We start from the raw sequence: 14,821 nt of genomic DNA on the forward strand, positions 1-14,821 counted from the left end.
AAAACACATTTAGAACAACTTAGCAACACCCAGGCAACCAACTGGAACACTCTGGCACCTGTATAGCAATGGTGAAAAATACTTAGAACACCTCTGCAGCCACATACTGTAACAACATGGCAACCACCCAAAACCCTGTTGCAACTGCATAAGACCATGATAAAAAAAACACCCAGAACAACTTAGCAACACCCTGGTAACCAACTGGAACATTTTGGCACCTGTATTACCATGGGGAGAAAAAATCACACAGAACACCTCTGCAACCATATAACACATTAACAACCACCCAAAGCCCCCTTGCAACTGCATAGAAACATGATAAAAACCACTAAGAACAATTTAGCAACACCCTGGCAACCAACTGGAACATTATGGCACCTGTATAGCAATGGTGAAAAACACTTAGAAGACCTTTGCAACCACATAACACTATGGGAACCACCTAAAAAAACCTTGACACTGCATAGCAACAGGATAAAACACCACTCAGAAAAACTTAGCAACACCCTGGAAACTAACCAGAACACTATTACATTGTAGATTTTATAATTTACATGTCTTCATTCATTATATATATATATATATATATATATATATATACAAACTTAGAATACCTTAGCAATATCAACACCATGGCAACCAGCTAATACTCTAGCAACCACAGTGCAATGTGCTAAAAACACTTAGGACATGTTAGCAACAGCATGACACCTTGGCAACCACCAAGGCGTAAACTCCCACCCTGATGTCAACCAGTCATCACTAAAACAAAAGCAGGCTCTCAGAAAACAGCGAAAGGAATGCAAAGTGAGTTGAACGAAGGCCCGTAAAGGAACATCAGAAGATATTCTGACTGTCACTACTTGCTTGAGTTTGGAGGTTAGCCAAACTTAAAAAGATAGAGCATGAAGGAATGTATTGCTGAAGGGGAACTTACACTCATTACCCCAGTGAGGTTTATTTACAGTATAATGTTAGACAAGGTTTTTTGCACCATCTCCACGGACCTTCCTGACGACGAATATTACGTCGCGAAACGTGGCCGGCCGAAGTGTATGGTCTTAAGGAAATGGCCTTGTTAAGATTTCAAATCAAGTAGCGCCTCTAATCGAGTCAATCATAAAGGGGGTCTATTATCCTCGTGGTTGTGACCCAATAACCATAGCCATTTCTAATTGGTCCATTTCTGCAGCGTATTTTCAATTAAATGGTGAGCTGGTGAGATCTTTACATTGTGGAAATCCTGTTTTTCGTGATATCGCTGTAACAAGCTTTAGGTGGCACAGAACAAAGACAGAAATGGAAAAAAGGCTAAATGTATGGTGGTTGAAGAAAACAGGGTGAATGAAAGACGGGAGAGGGCAAAACAGATGGGATGAGGGTGGTAGTAGAGTTCAAGAGGCAGTTGTGAGTGAGAGATCTGAAACAGGTCGTGAGAGGCATATAGCGGGACGGGGGGAAATTAAAGGAAGGTACGATGAGGGTCGAGACTTCGGGAGATCAAGAGACAGAGATTAAAGACGGAGAGGTGCATGAAAAGGTGAAAGTGTAAGTGTAGGAAGCGAAATAGCTGGGAAGAGGATTGCACCTGATGGAGGAGAGGAACGAGGGATGAGTGAAGGTGTAGAGAGGTGGGCCATAAATCCCGAGGAGGCCGCGGCAGACACAGCTGTTTCTGAACGAGCCAGATGTGGAAGAAGTCCAAGAGGGATTTGAACTTCGGCAAGTAACTTCTCCTGGCAATTTACAGATATCAATTTTATCACAAATCATGCAGGATATTGAGGAAAACTCACATGCAACTAGTAAAAAAAAGTGTGTATTTGTGTGTTTTGGCCTTCAGCCCACAGCCAGGTGTGGAAGATACAGGTGAGATATCAGATTAGGTGACACACAAACATCACCTTTTAAAGATTATTTTGATTGAACTCACCCTAGTTTTGAAAGGGAATCTCTGTTCTGTCGTTCATTTTTAAGGAGCGTGACGGCGCATTTCTCCATATCTCTACCTCTTTATTTTCAGTCGCCCCGTTGCTCAAATGACAGCTGTTTCCTTTGACAAGCAGACCTTCACTGCCCGGAGAAACACATACACTCGCACATAACATCTTGAAATAAGAGAGCGAATGGTAATTACTCATTCTTTAGAGTCAAACAGCTGTTTGCTGCACGCGTCTAAAGTCATTCAGAAAACACACAATGAAAACAGCCGTGAGGGTGACAACACAAAGTGTGCTCTCTACAGTGGCGGAGTGAGATGTTTGGAAATCAAACGAGTTAAGAAAATACAAACACAGCAAATTTTTATCCATGAATCAAACTCCTTGGCGTTACTATCTCAACGCTGTATCAGCTGAAGACACAAAAACAGCGACACCACCATTTTCAATGATACATTTTTGAGTTCATATTGAAATCACCAACTCAGTGTTGGTCAAGATGGACCTATGATGATTTTTTACATGTTCAGCTTTCTTTAGTGTGTAATGTTGCTTTTGAGCATGAAAAAGGTCTGCAAAGTTACAAATGCACAAAGTCCCTCCAGCGGGAGTTATTCTCTATATCTGTGCGCACTGTTTCTGAACTCCCTGAAATGCCTTTATTGTAGTCTTGAGTTTTCTTCTGGGAACGAACACGTCACAATATTCCTCATTTAAATAATTCCTGCAAGTCATACGTAAAATAAAGCTAAGAGGTCTAGTTGAGTTGCGTTAATAGTGTGTTGAAACTTGTGGTTATGGTAACGGGCGTGGCATTTCTCAAAACAATGGGGAAAATAATGTGTTTTTTGAACATTCAAGCATGCAAACCCAAAAACAAAATCAAGACTTTGAAACTGGGCCTAATAGAGCCGCTTAAAAAACATTTTTAAGTAAGATAAAACCAGCATTAAAATAACCTAAACATTTTTTTAATTCACCTGTTTCCCACAGTCTTGAGGATATTTTGCGGCAGCTTAATTTAAATTTTAGTATGAATTCTAGTACCGGAAAAGTCATGCAAAATTAAACAAAATGGTAAAACTCCATGGGCATTTTTATGATGAATATGCCAAGCTAGAAATTGTGAGAAAAAAATATTTTAAAAATCCTTTTCCTTATCCTGAATAAACTACCTGACAGATTACGGATTTAAACAACTGTCAAAAGTTGAGGAGACTTTGATTTTGTTGTGGACAATGGGGGTTCATAAAGTTTGAGAACTGCTGCTTTAGAGGAGACACAATTAAGAATAAGCAAAGTATTTTCCTCATGGGGAAAAAAAAATCTGAGAAACAGGAGATGTCATGAGCTTTTTATTTACTATCATAGCTGTCTATGAGAAATAATTAGTATTTTTCCTGTCATACAGGTACTGAGGGAAATATTTAGTAGTTATATAAGACACAATATCAAAGATGGGGTGTCCAATCCTGCTTCTCGAGGGCCAATGTCTTTTACTTACACACTTGCCTAGAGATTCCTCGTAATCCTGGAGATCTTGACTAGCTGGTGTGTTAACTGCAGAACAGTGGCCTTCCATGAGCAGGATTGGATTGGACACCCCTGGCGTCATCCAAAGTCTCAAAATATAGAAGATAATGTAATACTGCACCACCCCCTGGTGGTCACTGTGGAAACAGCAGCCCAGAGTTTCTGTGATTTCTCTTCCTTTTGTTATTCAGTGTCCTTCTATGTTTGCTGAATAATACACCACTAATATTCTTCCTGGAGCACGTCATGGAGAAGGTGGACGGAAAACATTTGTGTTTAAATCTTGTGTATGGAGCAAATTAGGATTTGTGCTTCTGTTCAAATCAGGCTCAGGGCAATTCATGTACCCATCATCCATTTCTACATTCAGAGAGCAATCTTCTTGCCAAGCTTTCTGGGTAGTGCTGACAGAAGTTGCAGGATTCGGCAAGTATCCCTCTGAACATGGGAGGACTGGGTCATGGAAGTTGGGCTGGAACGTACCATCTATTCCCATCACATTCCCAGAGGACTGAAGGCATGGATCATCAACATGCAAAACCACTCGATCACCCTCGATTTCCCGGCAGCGGCTGTTTCCATCGGAGGTCAAGGTATTTTCTGAGTCGCTGCATGGAAGAAGTCATATTCATGTTCTGATCTTCCCTTTTTATCTGTTACTTAAGAATTTTAGGACTTCCCATTCCCAATATTACAGAGCACTCCAGAGCCTATAGTTGACTTACAATGAGGAAAACTGCGGACGGACATCTACAATCTGAGCGTTGCTGATTTCTGGATCCTTCAGTTCGGTACAGCAGGGTAAGTGGTCCATCAAAGGGTGCTAGCAGAAAACAGGATGTTCTCTATGTTAGCTTATGATTGAGTACTGGGTTTAAAAGATCATAGGCATCGTTTACACCTGAGATTATTGATTTGACAAGAATTGGAAATCAACAAATTCAAGAGTCCCAAGAAAAAAATCTTGCTCAGTCAATTGCATTCGGAGGTAGTCAGACATAGGGCCCTATTTTAACGATCTAAGACAGTACATGGTCTAAAGCTTGCGGCGCAAGAGCACTTTCGCTATTTTAACAATGGGAAAAATGGTCGGCCATTTTCAGATCAGAGTCTCATCTCCCGTTTCCTATAAAAGCCAGTTGCGCTCGCGCCATGGCGGATTCGCTATTTACATGACGGAATCGGCAAGCGGAAAGACTGAACGTTTCCTTTAACGAGGAAACGGATCAGCTCGTGCGCGAGGTTAAAACGCGCAAGCAAAACCATCTAGCAAGCCGGATTCCACTGTGTATTTATATACACAATAATAATCTTACATTGTAATCTTTTTATTTTTTATATCTGGCATGTTTGTGTGCTGTTGCGCGTTCCTGTGTGTGTATTAGTAGAGTGTATGAGCGTTGTGCACCCGCCTATAGCGGCATATTATTAACGCGCTCTTTAAATAACAAATTAAATAACAAATTCTGCGTCATTGACTTAAGACGAGGTTTCAGTGGTCAATGGCGCTGTCTATTTCTTTTGAACACACCTCGTTTTCAGACCAGCATGCCCATGGGCGCACATGCATTTGCTATTTAAGCAACGTGGTGCAGGACGTGAAAATGATAACTGCGTTGGGCTGAAACTAGCAAAAAACACTTGCGTTGCACCAGGCGCTGCTTTGCGCCGAGTGTATGATAGGCCCCATTGCATTTTTAGCGTAAATTCTAATGCGATAAGTCGAAAGGCCGCTCACTTGTCTGTCAATCATCTTTTGCAACCAATCAACAACCGATGGTTTCCACCGGATGAACACTCGGATAAAAAACCATCATGAATTTGATGCGAGGAATGGCCGAATGTGATGTGGTCTAACTTAAGTTACCAGGTCAACCTACCTGTGACACCTCCGAGACTTTGCTGTGGACAGGAGAGGGAAGAGACACGTCCCATTCTCTCAGTCTTCTGAAGAGAGAAGAAAGACTTCCACTTTCTGTCTTTGCAATTCATAAATTGAAAGGAATCAAATTTGATTTACCTCTGAAGAACAACCAGAACGAAGAAAACTACGATGGAGGCGGCTGACGCGAGGGTCGCGATGAGGAGATACAGGAGAAATGCAACTAGATTGGGCGCAAGAGGCTCTGAAGCAAAAACAGACATTGATAAGGTTTGTATAATCATGGTTTCTTGTACTGTAAAACACTGTAGATATGTAGAGACCAGGCCGTGTGGTCCAGTAGAAGGGGTCGGTCCACTCTGAGGGATATCCAGTGTAACGCCATCCTGAACGTCTGGTTGAGCTCACGTTACAGCGAACCCGAGCCTGGTACTCTGAGGAACCCTTGAGAGAACGCTCTGATATAGCAAACACCATCTCTCCATCAGAGAGAAAGATGCTCTTTACATCCTCCTACAGACAAAGAGGAAGTTAACATGCATGCACTCGAGAATGAAAGTGGGTGTTTATTCAGCTACAGCACTTTTGACCTTTTAGAAGATAGACTCTCTTTGAAAAACACGTTTTACACACTTCTGCTAATAATGTCCAAAAGTGTATATATGTATACACACATAATTCTGTCTTTTTCCCCATAATTTTGGGAAAGTTGCAAAAAGGTCTACCATAGTGTCATTTTCAGACATGTCAAATGTATTGTTTAACTGTTTTCCCGCGATTGATGGAATTTTCTGTCAATCCATGTTATCACTGTTATACGGAAGGGGGAGCTATTACGCATCTTCTGAATCCAAAAACAAGAGAAGAAGAAGCAGAAACAATCCATAGAAGCATTGCCTGCGCATATGTAATCTAATGCGATCATCAAACATTCAACAGCATATAAATCAAAACTGCCTGACAACATTTTTTTTTAAAAATGCTGCCAGGGAACAAGTTAATAAAATTCTGTGATGGAAAGTACGCTTTGAACATTTTTGGCATAAAAAGGCTAATTTCATAGCTATCAAGTATCGTAAATACACGTAATTAACTAATTTTCAATGTTTTTTTGCATAATTTAACCAAATTTCACTTTGAATTTAATTGAAGTGGTATTTTCCTTGATTTTAAGTTGTTCTCTTCACATATCACAAGTCTCATACATATGTTGTCTCTTTGATAAACAAGTAAAATGACATTTAAAAAAACTTTATTAATTGGTTAATTGTTTTTAAGTTGTTGTGGAAATGTGGAATGTGATTTAAAATTTTATATGAATAATATTTACACAGTAAAAGTAGTAATTAATAATTCATAAATATTGCACAGACAAATAGTATTGTGTTAGCTTGTATTTTATCGTGCATATATATATATATATGTGTGTGTGTGTGTGTGTGTGTGTGTGTGCCTAAATCAAAACAGTATGTAAAAACACTGTAAACCTTTTTGTAATATTTATGTTAACAGTAAATAAAAGTAGCAAAATAAAACATATTGAGACATGTAAAAAGTATATGAAAGAATGTGACCATCAAAAAAACCTTACATTTTAATTATAAATAAAAAATCAACTCCTAGGACATAAAATTGCCAGTTTAAAAGTTGAAGAAACACCCTTAAAAATTAAATTACATTTTTTTATTATAAATATTGCCTAGAAAAGTAGTCAAATACTCACAGGAGTTAGTGTGCTCCAGTACTGGAGTTCAGTAGTGAGAGGTACAGTACGGTACTTCGTCAGAGTCCAGTTCAGGATCCAGTCTCCTCCTCTCAGTTCAGCGCTCAGACCCGTGGGACATGCGGGCTGGACTAGACCGCAGACACAGACCCGGATCAATAACAATTTAATCAGTGCAGCTTTCTGGAATACTTGACTGTGATTGGTCAATTGCAGCATTCAGCAGGCAAGTATTTCTCAAGAGGAGGGGTTATTTGTACTAACTGTGTTGGTAAGCGCGGATCACTTTGGTCACCGGCGTTGGCGTGAGTCGCACCTGCAGCACTCCAGGCTCAAAGACGCTGAACACACCTACCGTCCTCAAAAAGCCTTGTTCATTTGTGACCTGCACCTTCTCAACGCAGTGCCACTCAGCCCTGAAAGAGAGAGATTACACCTGTCAGAGTTAAAGACATCTTTCACACCATCCATAACGCTCTCAAACACTCACAGCGCAGTGGAGTGTGTCCGGTAGGACAGCGTGTAGATGATGTACCGGGTCAGATCTGTCTTGAGATCCCAGCTACAGCTCAAATTCTTCCCGCCATTGAGCACACAGTGCAGGTTAGATGGACCAGGGAGAGCGTCTGAAATAAATAAGGGTCTCTAGTACTCCAGGACACCAGGGGGCTCCACTTGCCTAAACATCACAGACTTTGACTGGGTTTCTCTTTATACTCACACTCGGATATTAGTTCTGGCCCTTCAAACAACACCTCGGTTTTATTCTCGCCGCCTTCCATGTTTTTCTGTGTTGATTTGGTTTGTATTTTCCCGCCTTTCTGAACCTTGACTATTTCATGATTAATCTCCACCTCCAAAAGCGCAACATATAAGTCGGTTAGCTTTAGACAAACAACAAAAGCACTTTTTGTTGAGATTAAATCACAAAGAATTAAAAAAAAAAGAAGTATTTTTAACATGCTCATGGCAATTCGTAACTAGTTTACGTTTTTCAGAATTGGTGGCTAATTTGTATGAATTTGTACAATATTTTTCGTACGTTTTTTCATACAATCTGTTTACGTCCCATTGATGGTTAGGATTAAGGGTGTGTCTTTACTGTAAAAAAATTTTTTTTCTGCCTTACATTTTTAAGTACAATCAACTTGGATGTTTGAGTCATTTCAACGTAAATTACATTAAACTGACTTAAAAAAAATGAAGGTGAATCTTGTATAAATTATTTTAATAAGTAGTGCTGGGCAATGATTAATCGCGTTTAATTGCATCCAAAATGAAACTGTCTTTGTGTACTGTCTATAATTATTTTGTATATATAATTACATAAACATGCATGTACTGTATTTATTTAAGAAAAATGTGTTATTAATATAGAAAATATTTATATTTATAATATAAATTATGTATAAATTTATATACAGTATATACATGCAAATATTTCTTAAATAAATACATGCATATGTGTGTATTTATATATACAAAACCATTATACACAGCACACACACACATTATGTAAACACAAACTTTTATTTTGGATGCGATTAATCGCGATTAATTGTTGCCCAGCACAAAAAAAAAGTTAAAATAGCTTAACTTAACAATGCAAAAACACATGTTGTCATAACTTATTGATCATATATTTTTTCTAGTGTTGATGTTTACTTTTAATAAAAAATAAATAAAATAAAAACATCCACATCATATGAAATTGCCACCTTGTAAAATAGTTACGTTTCCCCGTAAGAACAGGGTTGGTCTTTTTGAAAAAGAAAAAATAATAATGAGGGAAGTTTAAAGTGACTTCTGACTGAAAGCGTGGACATGTTGACACTCACTGAGCGCTCTTGTTCATGTAGTCTGAAGGGGTCAGAGGTCAGACGTAAGGGAGGGGGGGTGTCGTCTAGCTGGTCAAAATTCCAGTCTGGATCCGCATCTTCTATAGAGAAGTTAAAAGTAGACACAGCTTGAGCTTGCGTAACACAAATGGCCAGTGCTTAAGTATGTCTATGGTTTACGTTTACTGGACGTTTACTGGACTAATTGTACCAAATGTTGTGAGTCTGAAGGCTTTGGAAATGCCGGAAGAGTGCGGCGTGTGGAAGAAGAACACGTCGTCGAAGCCGATGGCAAACAGAGATGTGTTATACCGACAACTAACTCTCTCCTGCCCAGGAGGATTCTGGGAAGGAGTCTGAACACAGGGAGACACTCTGGAATAAAGCAAAAAAAATCATTCGGTATATTTCACAGTTATAACTTGTGCGTTAGTGTATTTATTGTACATGTCATGCATTCATTTTTACTCATTTAGAAAATCCAGCACATCTTTAAGCACAAACTTGGGCCTAAATCATAACAGCAAGTATAAAACAGTAAAAAAAAATTACAGTGTTTTTTTTTTTACTGTAAAAAATATTAGTGGAAAAAATTCTGAGAAGGCTTTCATACTTTTTACATAGAAAAGTAAGAAAATATAAATAAAATAATTGACAATAATTTTAACTGTACTTTTTAAAAATGTACTTACTGTAAACGTACTGTAAAAGTTTATCCACTGCCTCAGTGAATATAAATGAATTTTTTTTTTATATATATATATGTATATGGTAGCTTATTTTTAACCATTTTAAATAATTTTTCTGATAGAATTTCTAACATTTTAGTGTATACTACTACTCAATTATGACTGATTCACTATTATCCATACAATACTGACTACTATTACTAATAATTACTATTATATTTTGCTACTACTGAATTCATATTGTTTTACTATTATTACAATTCTACAACCACCTTATTATTACTTTACTATTAAAATAGTATAGATAAATTAACTAAAGAATATTTAGGACAGAAATTATGTTCCTGTTCATTATTGTAAAGCTGCTTTGAAACAATCTGTATTGTAAAAAGCGCTAAATAACGGTGACTTGACTTGACTGACTATCACTGATCACTGTAGTGTTGTGCTATCTGATGTGTGGGTCTCACTGGTGGTCATCCGGGTCCATGTGGATCAGAGCGAGTGGGATTTGAGGATCGAGTCTCCAGCTGCAGTGGATCTGGGTGCGGTAGTCATTACGGCACGCCAAAGACTCCAGAGCAGAGGATTCTGGGAATAGAAGACGTAGAAAAAGCTGAAAATGCGCTTATGCTGCGTTCACGCCATGTCGTAATTACCGTGATTTTGAGATGACAACACATGATGTTCCACTCAGAGCTGTTCACGTCCTCGGACTGGGAATTATGCCTTTCTATTGCAACACTGACTATCAACGCCGACATAAATCTGCAGCAGTCACATGGTACAAGTAGGAGCTCAGAAAATTCCCAGGTTACAAATTGTAATTACGAGCTCTATGAGGACACTTTTTACAAGTTGAAATCTCGTAATAATTACGACATGGCGTGAACTCAGATTTAAACACAGTAAAACATATCTCACCTGGAGCAAACGTGCCATGTTGAGGACATCCTGTGAGGGTTGGTGTCCACAGTGCAGTCAGAGTCAAGAAGAAAGAGGCGTCTGGACTCATGGGGAACTCAGTACAACTGCAGGTGAGGAGGAAATGTTTGATATTTAATAACTAAAGATGAGTCCGAATCGTCTGTGAATGGACATCAGCAGAAAGAGTGGAGCTCACCATCAAACGCCCGTCTCAGGAATGATCTTCACTGCTGTGTTGAACTCCAGGCTCTGCTGGTCACGCCGACATCCTCGAGTGTTGTGAACTTATTTCAGCCTGTGCCAACTTGACCGCAAATGTGTTTACTTTGCCACATGAGTCAAAACTGCTTGGCTTGCAGATCTGAATGTGCCATATGATTCCTTCCCCAAATTGAAAACTACATAAAAATATATGCTAGTGTTATAATCTATATCTAATATATTTTATTCTCTATGCTATTTTTATATTTAATATAAAACATTATTAAAATACTAAAATATTAAATTCATAAGATATTTTATACTATTATTAATTAAATAGCTTACCTTTTTAAATATAATCATTATATATGTATATATGTTATTAATAATAAATTTTTACCTTGTTTGTTTGTTTTATCGACGTAAACCAATATCTTTGAGTGTCTAGAAAAGCGCTATAAAAATTAAATGTATTATTATGTTAGTATTATTTATTTAATAGCTTCAATGTTTTAATTATGAAAATGATTAAATGTGAAATACATAATCAGTATTACATCACTATATTAATTTATAATATCTTAATTCCTATTTATAATGTTATTTTATAAAATTAATTAAATCAATAGTATGTTTTTTGAAAAATAAATAAACATTGAAATATTAAATGGAAAATAAATATATTATATATTTATATACTGTATATAAATATATGATGTTCTATTGTTAATTTAACTTTAATATTATTAAATATTATGTTAAAAATAGGTTTAGAGATATATTATATTTTATATGTTTCAATTTGTGTTGTTGTTTTATGATTTTAGAGACAGATGAAAAGTATTAATAAACAAACATTTTGAAGCATCATTTTGTTGTACAGTTTTGGGTTACTCTTTATTTTAAGGTGTAATTATATATTTAAGTACTGCGTAATAACAATGAACTACATGTAGGCTACTAACTATAAAGGGTTAGGAATAGGATTTGGTTCGGTTTAGGGTTAGTTGCACGTAATTATGCATAATTTAATTACCATAGAAACTACATGTAACTAGGACACTGTAAAATAAAGTGTTACCCAGTTTTGTGGTCAAGTTTAATACCTACAGCTAGAGGTTTGTTGAAATCACAAACCCTGACTAATGTGTTAGTGAAGCTTTATTTCTCACACTGATTTATCTGTCCGATCAGGCTCCTTCTACACACGAATGTATCAAACTCAGACTAGCATAAAGAGTAATCACGTGTATCTTTAAGTGTGTGTGGGTTTGTGTGTGTGATGTAAATACATGCGTGTGAGATATCAGCAGCATTCCCTTTTTAACTTTAATGAATAACATTTACATATTCACAAGAGCATACATCATATGTCATTAAAGTCAAGATGCGCCACACATCAAGTCACCCATGGTTTATGAAAATACTTTTCCTGCAAAGAAAGGAATTGAAAGAGGAAGTTGGATAAACACTTCAAAAAACCCCAAAAAGTGAAACGCCACAGATGTCAAACCACCATTAGGCCTTACAATGCAGAAGAAAATCTGTATTTATAAGCACTGAAAATGTATAAACTATATTCAGCATTAGATTCCACTGTGAAATACTGGTTGTGTTAAAGAAGTAGACACCCAAAAATGAACATTTTGGCAGTATTTTCTCACCCTAGGGCCTAGGCTATCCACTTTCTGTTGGTTGCGCATTTCCAAAAAACAATAAACAAACTTTTAAACTTCAAATGCGCCATAAAAATTGTGCAGATATTCGATTTAGTAGTTATTATGTAAGCAATACGAGAGGCTGTGCTGTATCGAGAGAGGCTGTGTGTACTCCGATTCGCGTCGTGCCTAACGCCCTTCAGCCGTGACTTATTCAGATACAGCACTAGCCTCGTATCTTATTCATTTTATAAAACGGTTACCACATACAGTAATACAAATATTAAAGCCGAAAAATATGTATCTATGCAACTTTCATGAAGTAAAATCACTAAAAGCCTTCCTTCCGCTGGAAAAATAGTCCCTGGCCGTAAACAGCAACAGAAGTTACATACATTATTTCGCCAATAGATCAATAGATGGAGGCAAAGACTGTCTTTATGAGCGAGTCAGTCAGTAGAGAAGACTTTTACATTGAAAGGACTCAAACTTGTGATCACGGTGAAGGAAGACGAGACATGACTATGCACGGGAAAACCCCTTAACTGTTAAAAAGATATTAGCGGACATTCAAACGGATTTTTTTTATTATGAATATAGGATTGACCTGAAGGAAAATGCTATGTCTACTGTAAATGCAGGTACACTCGCTTACTCGATCTCTCACAATACTCTAGCTTCAATGAAGAATATAAATGAGATCAAACATGTGTTTAAGTTGCTAAAAGTGGTTGCTATGGGTGTTAGTACAACTTTTTCTCACCTGGCAAATGTTCTTTTATTTTATTATTATTATTATTATTATTTTTTACAAATGTACTTCACCGATAAGCATTTAGCTTTGATCAGTAGAAACCCGGTAGTATTTTGGAATGACAGTGCTTCCCCCTCGTGTCCTCCTGAGACCAGAGATTTCTGTATTGTGTGTTTGGGGAAAAAACTCAGATGATGCAAAAATCGTAATTTAGCGTCATCGGAGGCTTTTTTGGACAGAAGCTAGAGACTACACCCAGTAGTAGGAGCTAGTTCCGCATGTTTCAACCCGCCCATAGGGGTTTTCCGCAAAACGGATATAAATCCGATCAGTATTTAAATTAAATTATCAACTAAATCGTCACGGAGACTCACAAAAAACGGCATCTTTTCAGTTTCAAGTCAACTAGTAGCCTAGTTGTATAATTTCTTCCGATACTGGCCTCTGTAACCGGTATGCGTGGCTTGGGAGTGGCGTAGTAGGGCAGCGAAGCAAGAGCATTCTGGGAGTTGTTGTCTTTCATCCACATGAGCCAAAAACATTTTTTCTGGATTTTAGAAGGCACCAACTTCTAAAATAATTTCACATTTCTACTACATAAATGACCCAATTAAAATACACATTCATCATTCCAGCGGTGAAGAAGGCCTATCCCTTTAAAACCAAAAGTACAAATGCAAAAGTAAATTCAAATACACGCATGTACAATAGAGGGCGCAGCTCAACTAAACTTCATCGTGTTGCCAAGTCTGCAGTTTTCCCGCATGTTTTCCCCAAATATAAATAGTTTTTTGTCACCCCTAACACTGTTCAAGAGCAAGTAAATAATGCTAGAATAATAATTTTTGGGCGGACTATCCCTTTAATAAAACAAAAAAATTGTTTTCAATTTGAAAACCACTTAAAATAATGAAGAATGTGCATGAAGAGGTGGTAGAAAAGCGAGCTCGTCTTAATACTCGGTGTTGTAGACCGTCAGATCTTTGGCATGTGTGACCAGCAGCTCCCAAGGATACTGATTCACGGGTCGTTTGACCTTTGACCCTGTGTGTTTGCTCTCTTGCACCATGAGAGCGACGTCTTCATTGTCTAATATCCGTATCAGATCGCCCATGGGGTCCCGGTAGTTCAAAGCAATATCTTCCACATGAAAGACGTCCCTGAGGGGAAAACAGAAGAGAAGAGAGAAAAACAAATTGAACAATAGTTTAGAGGTCATGACAAGGGCAAATATAATTAGTATAATGCAATTTGAGGCCTCTGTGTTGTATCAGCAGTCATGTGACTCATGTGGTAATTATTTAACACTGTGCATGCGGCACTCAAATAACAGATGCATATTCAACATAATCATGCAAATGAGGTTTATTATTAAACATTAATCCAGCCCTGCTCAACAAATGGGCCTTGGGACGTTGTTTTGTGTGATGCTTGTTTGCTGAGAGAATAAAATCTGGTGTTAAGATGTCTAATGCTTTCTCATTGAAGTAATGTGGATCAATCTCTTGTTTTTGAAGATTTCATTAAATGTTGACAGTGTGATTAATTTTGATCTGTAAACAAATCTGAACTGTTCAGATTGACATTAGCATGTTGCAAAAAATATGTAAGCCTATCTCTATGCAACTTTCATGAAGTAAAATCACTAAAAGCCTTCCTTCCGCTGGAAAAAA

General features: G+C 37.6%; 2 protein-coding genes across 6 annotated transcripts in view; both read right to left on the reverse strand.

Moving 5' to 3' along the window:
• Positions 1 to 3,283: 3,283 nt before the first annotated feature.
• On the reverse strand, positions 3,284 to 10,866 carry LOC306988255 (uncharacterized protein). 4 transcript variants are annotated; one of them, XM_079593058.1, is made up of 14 exons: positions 10,732 to 10,866; positions 10,533 to 10,639; positions 10,079 to 10,199; positions 9,131 to 9,294; positions 8,920 to 9,017; positions 7,803 to 7,935; positions 7,572 to 7,707; positions 7,346 to 7,497; positions 7,082 to 7,212; positions 5,682 to 5,871; positions 5,497 to 5,602; positions 5,357 to 5,423; positions 4,202 to 4,299; positions 3,284 to 4,084 (listed from the first exon to the last, which is right to left on the reverse strand). In XM_079593058.1, exons 2-14 carry the CDS (start codon positions 10,621 to 10,623, stop codon positions 3,721 to 3,723), a joined length of 1,851 nt encoding a protein of 616 aa, XP_079449184.1. In that variant the 5' UTR covers positions 10,624 to 10,639; positions 10,732 to 10,866; the 3' UTR covers positions 3,284 to 3,720. The 4 variants fall into 4 exon arrangements, with proteins under 4 accessions (XP_079449184.1, XP_079449183.1, XP_079449186.1 ...); XM_079593057.1 differs by having other exon boundaries at positions 8,920 to 9,020; XM_079593060.1 differs by having other exon boundaries at positions 3,287 to 4,084; positions 7,617 to 7,707; positions 8,920 to 9,020.
• A 758-nt stretch (positions 10,867 to 11,624) lies between these two features.
• The window catches only part of ncf4 (neutrophil cytosolic factor 4), a 28,329-nt gene continuing 25,132 nt past the window's right edge, over positions 11,625 to 14,821 (reverse strand). For both annotated transcript variants that reach the window (XM_079592176.1, XM_079592177.1), the window contains one exon: positions 11,625 to 14,308. In XM_079592176.1, the coding sequence (XP_079448302.1) occupies positions 14,101 to 14,308 (208 nt within the window). In that variant the 3' untranslated portion in view covers positions 11,625 to 14,100. The remainder of the gene's footprint in view (positions 14,309 to 14,821) is intronic.

This window comes from Phoxinus phoxinus (assembly GCF_949152265.1).
Source record: "Phoxinus phoxinus genome assembly, chromosome: 20".
Lineage (NCBI taxonomy): Eukaryota > Metazoa > Chordata > Actinopteri > Cypriniformes > Leuciscidae > Phoxinus > Phoxinus phoxinus.

Coding starts and splice junctions, on each gene's coding strand:
- LOC306988255 (XM_079593057.1), bottom strand. CDS start 10,623: ATGAGTCCAGACGCCTCTTTCTTCTTGACTCTGACTGCACTGTGGACA. Junction 5,872..7,081: donor ACTGGAGCACACTAACTCCT/GTGAGTATTTGA, acceptor CTTTGTCTGTAG/GAGGATGTAAAGAGCATCTT. Junction 5,603..5,681: donor CTACTGGACCACACGGCCTG/GTCTCTACATAT, acceptor TTTTTGCTTCAG/AGCCTCTTGCGCCCAATCTA.